Source organism: Geotrypetes seraphini, chromosome 5 (assembly GCF_902459505.1).
Source record: "Geotrypetes seraphini chromosome 5, aGeoSer1.1, whole genome shotgun sequence".
Classification (NCBI taxonomy): domain Eukaryota; kingdom Metazoa; phylum Chordata; class Amphibia; order Gymnophiona; family Dermophiidae; genus Geotrypetes; species Geotrypetes seraphini.
Window position 1 is genome coordinate 163,022,859 of NC_047088.1, and position 12,825 is coordinate 163,035,683.

At 41.4% G+C, this 12,825-nt stretch overlaps 1 protein-coding gene across 10 annotated transcripts in view; it reads left to right on the top strand.

Annotated features, from left to right (window-relative positions):
- The window catches only part of FN1 (fibronectin 1), a 361,029-nt gene that overhangs the window by 86,023 nt on the left and 262,181 nt on the right, over positions 1 to 12,825 (top strand). For all 10 annotated transcript variants that reach the window (XM_033945948.1, XM_033945944.1, XM_033945938.1 and 7 more), the window contains exons 9-10: positions 456 to 632; positions 4,146 to 4,298. In XM_033945948.1, the coding sequence (XP_033801839.1) occupies positions 456 to 632; positions 4,146 to 4,298 (330 nt within the window). The remainder of the gene's footprint in view (positions 1 to 455; positions 633 to 4,145; positions 4,299 to 12,825) is intronic.

A 12,825-nucleotide genomic window follows, 5' to 3' on the forward strand; every position in this document is an offset into this window, starting at 1 on the left:
ATCATATTTTTGCTGTCATGCGATTTGCATTTTAGTATCTTATTGATGTTGTTTCTTTTACATTTATGCTATGTGCATTTTTTCAGACTGGCCACTACGCCCCTGAGGCCAGGCTTCCTTTTAGAGGCCGAAACATGGACTGTGTCGGGTCACCAAGACAAAGGACTTTATATTTGTGTGTTGATATATATGTATTTTATTTAAGTTTATATTACTAAAACTTGTCTTCAAGGTTGATGTGTACTGTCCCACTCCCCACTTGGTTTCTTCTTCAGTTTTTGCTCTGCGTGGGGTTGTTTCGCCTAGCTTTTTTTTTTGGTTTTCATTATGCCAATTAAAAAATTTTAGGTTCCACACAGAAATCAACTATGTGCCGCTGATCTAGGCACTTAGCCTATGCACCATTTATAGATTCAGGCTTTGTGTGCTTATTCTCTTTGTTTTATTCTGTACAGTTCTAGTTCAGACCCGAGGTGGCAACTCAAATGGAGCACTGTGCCATTTTCCATTCTTGTATAACAACCGGAATTACACAGACTGCACCTCTGAGGGACGGAAGGATAGCATGAAATGGTGCGGCACTACAGCCAACTACGATGTTGATCAGAAGTTTGGCTTCTGCCCCATGGCAGGTTAGTCCACCATTTCCTGAATACGGATGTATTTGAGTTACTGAACTGCAATGGAATGGTAATTGTAACAGACTAAAAATGGGATTGGCTATCTCCTAATGTCGGTCTTTGTTTAACTAAAAAATTTCTCATTGATCATTCTAAGGACATTTTTCTTCATTATCTGTAACTAAAAGCAATATTTGTGAAGTTTAGTAAACTTAATGTGTGTGACAGGCAGTTCTGTAATTTGGAGTGGAGGAGTAGGCTAATGGTTTGTGCAGTAGTTTGCAAACCTGGGGAACTGGGTTTGATTTTATCACCAAATATCATATGCAAGAGTAAGAGAGAAACCACCAATTCTATCTTTCTTATAAAATATTTATAATCCAAATTTTGAATAGGTTTAAAGATTATAAGTATTTTATAAGAGAGGTAGAATTGGCGAACTGGGTTTGATTCCCATTGCAGCATCTTGTGACTCTGGGTAAGTCACTTAACCCTCAATTGCCCCAGGTATAAACTCACTACACTTTGATAGTAACCACAAAAAAGCAGTATATTTCAAGTTTAATAAAAATTTGATTACTCGCCCATCTTAAATTCTAAGCGATACACAATAATAATAAAAACAGGGCAATACAAATTTAAAATACAGAACAAAAGACTAATGACAAATACAAAGACGGATGAACAAGGAAACAAAAGGGAGATGGGTGAACTACAATAAAGTCAAGAAAAGAAAACAAAAAAGGGAAAAAAACAAGAGGAGGGGAGGGGTTTCATTCAAAGCTGCCTTCACGGAACTAGCATTGGTGCTCAAAGGCGTCTCTATATAGGAAACATTTTATAGCTCCTTTAAATTTATCTAAGTTAGTTTCTTCCATGATATAAGGGGGCAGAGAGTGCCAGATAAGGGGGGGCAGTTACTGCAAAAGAGGTTGTACGATGAGTACAGAACTTCTTGAGCGAGGGTACAAAGAGTAAATGTAGATCAGAGGTGCGATAATTTGCAGTTATAGACCTAAGTACATTAGGTGTTATTCTGTAAGGGCCCAATTCTATATAAGTTGCCTAAAAAAATCTGCACCGATTAGTATGGTGCTAAGCACAATTCTATAAAAGTTAGACACCCATTATAGAATCATGCTTAGTGCTACATAAACATGCTTAGGCGACACTAACGGCCTCTTTTACAAAGCCGCGCTAGCGGCTGCCGCATGGCAACAGCACCGAAGCCCTTTAAATCTCTATGGGCTTCGGGGGCCGTTAACGCAGCACAGCTGCGGCTTTGTAAAAGAGGCCGTAAGTGTTCTAACATTTAAGTACACCCTATTTATACTAGGTTATCTTGGCCTAAATGCCTGTGCCTAAGTTAGGGGCTCAATGGCTCCTAACTCAAAAACAGGTGCCTAACTCAAAAACACACAACGCTCTGCCCCTAACTGCCCTTAGTTTTAACTATGCTCTTTGGACTAGGTGCCTAACTATTGTAGTATTGCGTCTACCAAGTTAGGCACCTAACTTTCAATTAACCAGTTGGTGCTAATTAAGAGGTGCTGTGTGCCGATTATCAGCGCCAATTTAGCCTATTAATTAAATTATGCACCTGCATTGGCTCGGCGCACTTAATTAGGCACTTAATTTAGGCGTTCTTTATAGAATTGGGGGGTAAGTGTATGCTAAAATTCTGTTATGTGTTAACATCAAGGGGGCGAAGCATGAGTGGGCTATGGATGCATTCCCACTTTAAGAGAATACTGCAGATTATGCAGTTTGCATGGTATACTTAAGTGGACCTATTTTATGCTCTCCGTTATTGTGATGTAAATGGTCACACCTAAATCTAAGCATGCCAATTCAAGTTCATGCTTGCATTCTATAATCTTTTCCCAAATTGGCTATTATAGGTAAAGTTCTAAAATCAATTCAATAGTAATTGCATCAATACTCAAGTCTTTCAGTCTCTTCTATGATAGGATCTAGGGTGATCTTTTCGAACCTCAGATTACAGTGCCATGTGGTAACATAACACACAACGGCTCACATCTCACAGGTTCCTTTAATTTAAATGTAGTCCTGTGAAAGTGCTTAGCTCTTATTTTAGCTTAACATTCTATTAATTAGATAGAATGAATTGTTTCAAAGTAAGACTTATCTTATGTGCAGCTTGTAGACACTACCCCTTCCGATGCGTTTCAAAACTTTCTTCAGGGTCGGGGCATGTTCGGTGATGAAACTATTGTTATTTGCAACTCATTAATCTTTAGATTACTGCAGAGACTTGCTTGGACTGCCGGCATGCCTTTGAAAATGGCCATGGCATGCCTATTAAACACACGCCATTTTGACAGGCATGCTGGCAGTCCAATCAAGTCTGCAGTAATCTAAAGATTAATGAGTTGCAAATAACAATGGTTTTATCACCGAACATGCCCCGACCCTGAAGAAAGTTTTGAAACACGTCAGAAGGGGTAGTGTCTACAAGCTTGCACATAAGATAAGTTTTACTTTGAAACAATTCATTCTGTCTATTTAATAACATACGACACTGTGCTATTTGGCACTTTGATGAGAGCTAAAAGCCAAATGTCATCTCACAATAACAAATTTCTCTTCATTATGACAGGGGTTGCCATACAGCTTATTTTAAGAACTTGGAAAAACTGGAATCGATTGAATTATACCTTTTGGTGGAAGTCTTTATGTCACGTCTTTAAAATGGAACGTATTATGGCTATACAACAGGGACATTATAAGAAGTTTCTGAGGATTTGGGAGCCATTGATGAAATTTTGCAAAGAGTGATTGTTGATTTTGCCCTTTGATCATGCACGTCCAGAGTGGGTGGGTGGGAGTGGGGGTTAGAAAATATTTTTAATTCTTTAATTTGAGTGCAATTTTTGAATATAAGTATGGGGGGGGTGATATATCCATTTGTCATAGATTACAATTTTGATAGAATTTAAGTGCTTTTATAGTGTAATATGATTGTATAATATGTTGCACTTATTTATGGCTTCAAAATGAATAAAGATATTTTTTAAAAAAAGATAACATAAGAGCTAAGCACTTTCACAGGACTACATTTAAATTAAAGGAACCTGTGAGAATGTGAGCCATTGTGTGTTATGTTACCACATGGCACTGTAATCTGAGGTTTGAAGAGATTACCCTAGATCCTATCATAGAAGAGACTGAAAGACTTGAATATTGATGCTATTACTATTGTATTGTATTATATAATGACATTTTGGCGCTTAGAGGTCATTATGGAACTGGCATTTAGTAGGCAGCCTAGATGGAGGCATCAAGTTATAGAATTGACTCCTAAGTGATCATCCTTCCCAAATTTTAACTTATCTTAAGTATCTGATTGCTTATCTTAAGTATTTTGAATTGTTTTGCGACAGCTTACCGAGGCTCCTAAAGTTACAAACAATACTCAACTTTAAGCTAAATGCCACTAGTTATACGTGTCTTCCTATATAAACTAACTCAAACTGAGTAATACTTTTTTCTTTCAAATAATAGCACATGAGGAAATTTGTACCACTAATGAAGGAGTTATGTACCGTGTTGGAGATCAGTGGGACAAGCGACATGATCTCGGCCACATGATGAGATGCACATGCGTAGGGAATGGACGTGGAGAATGGAACTGTGTTGCATACTCCCAGCTCAAAGGTATGTATTTATTTTTATTTTAAAGGTTTATTACGTGTTATAAATGTAACATTCCTCAAATCACTTATAAAGAGCCAATTTATCCTAAAATTTTGGCCCAAGATTTATAAAGAGCTGCAATGGGTAGAGAAGGGAGTTTGAGATATTCCAAGTCTCTCACTCTCTCTTCTCTCCCCAAGGTCTAGCTTCTTTCTCCTCTTTATTCCCTCCAACCCCTCACAAGTCTCTGTGCCTCTCTTCCCTCCCTTGCCCCTGCTCATCCCTCTCCCTCCAACCCATAGCCAAGGTTGTCTCCTCTATCCAGGCCCCAACCCTTTAATCTTCCAACCCTCCGGGTGGATCAGCTGGGTCTTCATGGCAGGAACATGGCCCTCTTGCTTCTATTTTCATGTGGCTGCCTACTAAAATGGCCGCCATGACCTTTTGCGGCTGCCTGTGGCATTTCCTGTAGTACCTCGAGAGATCGTGGCAGCCATTTTAGAAGGCAGCTGCGGGGAAGCAGGAGCAAGAGGGCCAGGCTCCTGCTACGAAGATCCCCCGCTGGACCACCAGGTACCTTGGTAGGCAATTATATTTGCTGTACCCTGCCTTGGGTGAATCTTTTCATAAAAGCAGTTAATAAATTCCAATAAATAAATAAGTTGCCTATGTGCCTACCTTATTTAAATGCTCACAGTTAAACTAGCTTTATGGCTGGCGTAAGTGCAAGCGCCTGCATGTTGGGTGTGCCGATACTGGGTCATGCACATATTCTATAATGGAATCAAGGCGCCTAGTTCCATTATAAAATGTGCTTCTTCTCTAAGGTCTCGAAGCACCAAAATGGGGGTACCCAGTTATAGAATTACCCCTATAGTGAACCAGCAACTAACCTGCACCTCCCTCCCTCCCTCTTCTATATTGTGTTACTATAACTCTGCTGTGACCAGTCTTTCTTTAACACCCTGTTACTTCATTTTTGTTAGATTATTTTGTTTGCGCTTTTTATGTTTTTTTCCTTGAGCATTAGAAATTTTCAGTTGTCTTTTTGGTAAAATCAGAACATCTATTGGACTGCTGGACTATGAGACTCTGTTTTGCAACTACCTTGGGTTGTTTTTTTGGTTGTTGTTATTTTTGTATTCTCATCTTACCTCAGTCTAGGCATTGCTGTGACAGGAGAGTTTGCAACTCAGCAGACAGCAGACAGCTCCAGGGTCACTGAGTGCTACCTCTAGAGCAGCAGTCTCAAAGTCAAACCCTTTGCAGGGCAACATTTTGGATTTGTAGGTACTTGGAGAGCCGCAGAAAAAATAGTTAATGTCTAATTAAAGAAATGACAACTTTGCATGAGGTAAAACTCATTATCCCAGGACAAGCAGGCAGCATATTCTTGACTGATGGGTGACAGCACCGACGGAGCCCCGGTACGGACAATTTTAGAGTGATTGCACTCTAAGAACTTGGAAAGTTCTAGTAGGCCGCACCGCGCACGCGCGAGTGCCTTCCCGCCCGAGGCGCGCGGTCCCCAGTTTCTTAGTTTCCGCGGAGCTAAGAAGACGCACTTTTCAACGGCTGTTGAAAACTTTTTTTCTGATCGCCTTCCCGCTCGCGAAAACCTCTTTGGAAATTGTATTTCCTTTTTCTTTTATTATTTTCTTATATTAAAAAAAAAAAAAAAAGAAGAAGAAGTTTCTTTTTTCTTTTCTTTCTTCGGGTTTGCCCCGGCGGGGCCTACTGCCACCATCGAGGCCTCGGCCTTCGATTTGGCAGAAGCCGTTTTTACTTTCATGCCCCCCCAACTCGGGTTTAAGAAGTGCCAGCGGTGCGCACGGCCCATTTCTCTCATTGACCCGCATAACTGGTGCTTACAGTGCGTGGGTCCTGACCATCGGGCGTCCACCTGCACCCGCTGTGCCACTTTAAAAAAGAGAACCTTGAAAAACCGTCAGATCCAGCAACGGTTATTGTTTGGTGCCGATATGTCTGATTCTGCGGCATCGGCCCCGTCTCAGTCGGCACCCACCTCGTCGACACCGCGCAACACCGCGCCGGCGTCGCAACCTCCAGGTAAGCCGGCTAAGAAGCCTTCCCCGCTGGAGCGTCCTCCAGTCTCAGTAGCAGCGAGCCCAGTCCTGCCCCTTAATTGCTTCTGATAATTTCAGCTATACACAGCTGAAAGCAGTGCAACATGCAGAAAGTGAAGTTTAGATAGTTTTTCACTTTCTGCATGTTGCACTGCTTTCAGCTGTGTATAGCTGAAATTATCAGAAGTAATTAAGGAAAGATTTATAAACTATAAAGAGTTTTTACCTCATGCAGAATTGTGATTTAGATTCTAAAGTATCAACTGCAAGAGACAAGATTTTGGTGTAGTCCTCTAGGGTTTTTTGTAGAGGGGAAAATCAATATCCGACTTGTGCCTGGAAAACTTGTGCCTTAAGTGTCAGTTGGAGCTCTCACCTCCTCTAGCATGGACACAACCGCAATCTTATATCAAGCAGTCACCGTCGGGAGAGGTACCGAATTTCACAAGAGTTCACGAGATTACATACACATGCACAAGCTGCACTACCTGCAATGGTTACCTTACGTTCTGGAACGTTGCCCGCCTCACTGCTGTAACCTCACGCAAGCGCTTTCCTGCATCTGTACTCCACCTCACAATCGCGTACAGACGCAGAAAAGCGCTTGCGTGAGGTTACAGCAGTGAGGCGGGCAATGTTCCAGAACAATGGTAACATAACGAGGGCCTCAAAATAGTACCTGGCGGGCCGCGAGTTTGAGACCACAGCTCTAGAGAATCCCTAGCTCTAGCTGATTTGGGGAGCAGAAACTTGGGCCATGAATCAAACCTATGCTTATTGCACGGTAGTGCATAGCACTATAACTGAACTACTGGACCAACCATTCAGGGCTGTCTGCTCCCCACTTCTTCTTTAGAATATGTATTGAATATGTATTAAACAGGGCACAGAGGGGTGCAGGTACACCTCTGGCTGTAGTTGCTGTTTAAATGCATAAGATCTCACTGTATATTTCTCAGTTGACATTTTATCATTTACCCCCCTTTTATGAGGCCACGTTAGGCTTTTTTATCGCTGGCCGAGGTGGTAAAAGTTCTGATGCTCATAGAATTCCTAAGAATGTTGTAGTTAATAGCACCATGGCCGGCGATTAAAAAAAGCCTAAAGCAGCTCATAAAAGGGGGCCTTAATTCTCAATATAATGCAATATGCTATTTAAATGCTGTACGTCACATGCTATATTTATTGATTTAATTCGTTTTCTATCCCGTTTTCCCCAAAGAGTTCAGAACGGGGCACAGGTTAAGCATGCATAATATACAGTTAACTGATTATGATTTGCATTGAATTTATCTTAATTTTGATACATACTAGGGATCTAATACCAATATACATAGTACAGTTTACAGGTTACAATTTGCCATAGTTCCAGTGCAAGTTTCTTCAATACAAGTTTTGTCCTACTTGATACATACTAGGGATCTAATACCATTGGAAATAATATGCAGTTTAAAGAATAAATTTAACATACTTACAGTGCAAGATTTATCAATATAAGATTTTTCATAAAGTGAACATAATCAATATACATTAATATTTCTTTGGAATCTATTGACCTTAGTCAGAACATAAGTATTGCCGCTGCTGGGTCAGACCAGTGGTCCATCATGCCCAGCAGTCCGCTCACCCGGTGGCCCTCCGGTCAAAGACCAGCGCCCTAACTGAGACCAGCCCTACCTGCATACGTTCATGTTCAGCAGGAACTTATCTAGCTTTGCCTTGAATCCCTGGAGGGTGTTTTCCCCTATGACAGACTCCGGAAGAACGTTCCAGCTCTCCACCACTCTCTGGGTGAAGAAGAACATCCTTACGTTTGTACGGAATCTATCCCCTTTCAACTTTAGAGAGTGCCCTCTCGTTCTCCCTACGTTGGAGAGGGTGAACAACCTGTCCTTGTCTACTAAGTCTATCCCCTTCAGTACCTTGAATGTTTTGATTATGTCCCCTCTCAATCTCCTCTGTTCGAGGGAGAAGAGGCCCAGTTTCTCTAATCTTTCGCTGTACGGCAGCTCCTCCAACCCTTTAACCATCTTAGTTGCTCTTTTCTGGACCCTTTCGAGTAGTACCATGTCCTTCTTCATGTACGGAAACCAGTGCTGTACGCAGTACTCCAGGTGAGGGCGCACCATTGCCCGGTACAGCGGCATGGTAACCTTCTCCGATCTGTTCGTGATCCCCTTCTTTATTATTCCTAGCATTCTGTTAGCCCTTTTTGCTGCCGCCGCACATTACACAAACAGCTTCATCGATTTGACGATTAGAACTCCCAAATCTCTTTCCTGGGAAGTCTCTCCAAATACCGCCCCGGACATCCTGTATTCTTGCATGAGATTTTTGTTACCTACATGCATTACTTTACACTTATCAACGTTGAACCTCATCTGCCATGTTGATGCCCATTCCTCAAGCCTGATTATGTCACATTGCAGATCTTCGCAATCCCCCTGTGTCTTCACTACTCTGAATAACTTCGTATCATCCGCAAATTTAATTACCTCGCTCATCGTACCTATGTCCAGATCATTTATAAAGATGTTGAAGAGCACGGGTTCAAGCACCAAGCCCTACGGCACTCCACTGGTGACGCTCATCCAGTCTGAGTATTGTCCATTTACCCCCACTCTCTGTTTCCTATGCTCTAGCCAGTTTTTAATCCACATGAATATTTCACCCTCAATTCCATGGCTCGTAATTTTCCGAAGTAGTTGTTCATGCGGAACCTTGTCGAATGCCTTCTGAAAGTCCAGATATACAATGTCGACCGGGTCACCCTTGTCTATCTGCTCGTTTACTCCCTCGAAGAAGTACAGCAAGAGATGTATTTTTATTGCTATTCTAAATTTGTGGAGTCCTTTAAGGGATCTGATCTCTGGGAGGCAGTTGATTCCAATGGCTCGGTATGAAGTGGGAGTAGGAAAGTTGTTTGGTGGTTTGCAGTTGAAGGGCACGACCAGGGGGCGTTTTGAGGCATATTTCATCCTGGGAGTGGAGGGACCTGTTCGGCATGTATGGAAGAAGCTTAGGCGTCACGTAGCCTGGCGCCATGTCGTGCAAGGTTTTGAACGCTAGCATCAGACCCTGGAATACACAATGATTGCCATGTTTTATATACGCTGGAGACGTAAGTACTGTCGCATTACATTAGTGATTTCTATTCCGCCATTACTTTGCGGTTCAAGGCGGATTACATAAGAGTTGTCATGAAGTTACGAAATATACAGGCGGATTACATAAGAATTGTCGTGAGATTAGTAATACATGATGGGTAATTTGAACATTATAGATTTGCTAAGGAATAGACAGTATAGTAGGTGGAGCTTGGGATGGATCTGGTTGTGTTAAATAGGTTTTATGTATTTTTTGAAGAGTAGAGTTTTAGTTTCTTTTTTGAAGGATTTGTAGTCTGTGGTCGAAGATAGCAGATAGGTGAGTTGTCCGTCTAGTTTTACTGCTCTGGTGGCCATGTTGGTAGATGTCTGTTTATTAATGTGTAAGCCATTGTTGTAGTATGTACATTACCACGATTCTAAGTACTACAGTATTTTAATGTTATAATTTTAAGCTTATGTGCTCATCTCCAATCTTTAACTTGCTGTACACCTTATTTCATGGCTCTTTTAGATAGGGGAGAAGTATATTTTAATAATGAATTCTCAGGTTTAAGACACGATGAACTAACACTACTGAAAAAAAATCAGCACAACAGAGGGTTAAAGAATTATATACTACACTGATAATGCTGAAAGAACATTACTTTGGAACTTAAATTTATTTCAGAAGATAAAGAACCTGCTTAAACTTGCCCAGAACTGACTTTAAGAGAGCATTTATCAGTCCCACGTCTGATCTTTTAACATTTGTTTTTGTACAGGGGAGTGGTTGGAGTGGTTAAACTCCCTTTTACCTAAATCCTAGACAGGCGGCAGCTGGTACATCACTGAGCTAGTAGTGTTCTGTATATGAAGGAAGATTGATTACATTTGTAGTCTGTTTAGGAAACCAGATAAATTCCAAAATGGTTAAGTAGCCCTAAGGAATAAGTACTTAGTCAGTGCAAACAAAACTTCAAAGACAAGGGGAGACATTGGATCATCCTGCCGCTAGCGTGCCCTGTTGGATTTATGTCTGGAAAAGACAAAGGAGGTGCCTGAAAATACTGTTCCCTTTTTTAACTAGATTCTAAATTACAAGGGAAAAGTCCTTTTTTTTAGGAGGAGGAGGGGGAGGGGAGAGGGGAAGAAGTGCTTTTAATGTGTGGATTTTACTCAGACTAGCCAGTTATTGGCAGGAGGTGAATGAAACAGGGGAAGGTGTTCACGTTTACTGAAACCCTTTACCAGTGACTGTCCATATTCTATAATAAAAGCCCGTAAACATATGAAAACAATAGATTTTCATAAGAAGAATATTACTTAAAGAAAAGTGATTATTGTTTTTCCAAACAAATGTTGATGACAGTGCATTAAAGGGACTGTGTATTCAGACAAGATCAATTTCTATTGATGGATTACACTGCCTTCTAAATAAGTCTTTACACCCGTTTATATGTTTTCACATTCTGTTATCTAAAAAATATGATTCAAAATGCACTGATTGCATAACGTATGCTACCTATCATCATGGAAAACAGTTATAGAAATATTCTTGAAATAATTAAGAAACCAAAAGTTGTTGATTATATGTTTTAATACCCATTGTTACAGCAGACCTGAATTAGGACCCATAATATGTTACAGAGCCCTTCTCTGTCCTGTTATTGAGCTGATTTAAATAAAGCTGTTTCTGTTGTTTGAAGTGAAATTGAACTAAAGATCTAAACATGACAAACACATAGCTGCAGAAAGAAATTTGGAATAAAGTTTTTAAAAGGTACAGACTGGGGGGAAGGCTGTAAGAAACTTTCAGTGTGTGTTCGGCTATTCCTTGGGGAAGAATCAGGTTCATCCACTGTAACGTGGAAACAGCATGGCAGATCCAAAAGAGTGCCTCAAACATCTAAGATTACTTTGAAATAAACTAAACTAAACCTTAGGTTTGTATACCGCACCATCTCCACAAGCGTAGAACTCGGCACGGTTTACAGGGTTAGGTTGAAAAGGAGCTACAATGAAGGGTTTTAGGAAAGGAGATAAGAACTATAAGAACATAAGATTAGCCTTACTGGGTCAGACCAAAGGTCCATCAAGCCCAGTAGCCTGTTCTCAGTGGCCAATCCAGGTCACTAGTACCTGGCTAAAACCCAAAGAGTAGCAAAATTCCATGCTACTGGTCTCTGTCTGAGACTGGGAAAAACTGTTGACTGCTCATCAGTTTCAAGATTATTCCACAAATGTGGCCTGAGTGGGAAGTTGGCCAGAAGTAAGCTATGGCTGAAGAAAAGCTATGTGATATGCTGCATAGCATTTGCAAAGAAACACTCAGGACACTATCCCCATATGGGAGTTTTGTGTTCAGATAGAGGTGTAGCCAGTAGAAGGAAGAAGGTATTGATGCCCCTGTATAGGTCATTGGTGAGGCCCCACTTGGAGTATTGTGTTCAGTTTTGGAGACCGTATCTGGCGAAGGATGTAAGAAGACTTAACATAAGAACATAAGAAGTTGCCTCCACTGGGTCAGACCAGAGGTCCATTGCTCCCAGTGGTCCGCTCCTGCGGCGACCCATCAGGTCTGTGACCTGTGAAGTGGTTTCTGACCACTTCTATAACCTACCTCTAGTTTTATCTGTACCCCTCAATCCCCTTATCCTCCAGGAACCTATCCAAACCTTCCTTGAACCCCTGTAATGTGCTCTGGCCTATCACATCCTCCGGAAGCGCGTTCCATGTGTCCACCACCCTCTGGGTAAAAAAGAACTTCCTAGCATTTGTTCTAAACCTGTCCCCTTTCAATTTCTCCAAGTGACCCCTAGTACTTGTGGATCCCCACAGTCTGAAGAATCTATTCCTGTCTACCCTCTCTATGCCCTTTAGGATTTTGAAGGTTTCTATCATGTCTCCTCTAAGTCTCCGCTTTTCCAGGGAGAACAACCCCAGCATTTTCAACCTGTCAGCGTATGAATAATTTTCCATACCTTTTATCAGTTTAGTCGCTCTTCTCTGGACCCCCTCAAGTACTGCCATGTCCTTCTTGAGGTGCGGCGACCAGTACTGGACACAGTACTCCAGATGTGGGCGCACCATTGCACGATACAGCGGCATGATGACTTCCTTCGTCCTGGTTGTGATACCCTTTTTAATGATACCCAACATTCTGTTTGCTTTCTTTGAGGCTGTCGCACACTGTGCCGATGTTTTCAATGTTGAGTCCACCATTACCCCAAGGTCTCTTTCAAGGTTTCTCACCCCTAGCACTGATCCCCCCATTTTGTAGCTGAACATCGGGTTCTTTTTCCCTACATGCATGATCTTGCATTTCTCTACGTTAAAACTCATTTGCCACTTTTTTGCCCATTCTTCCAGTCT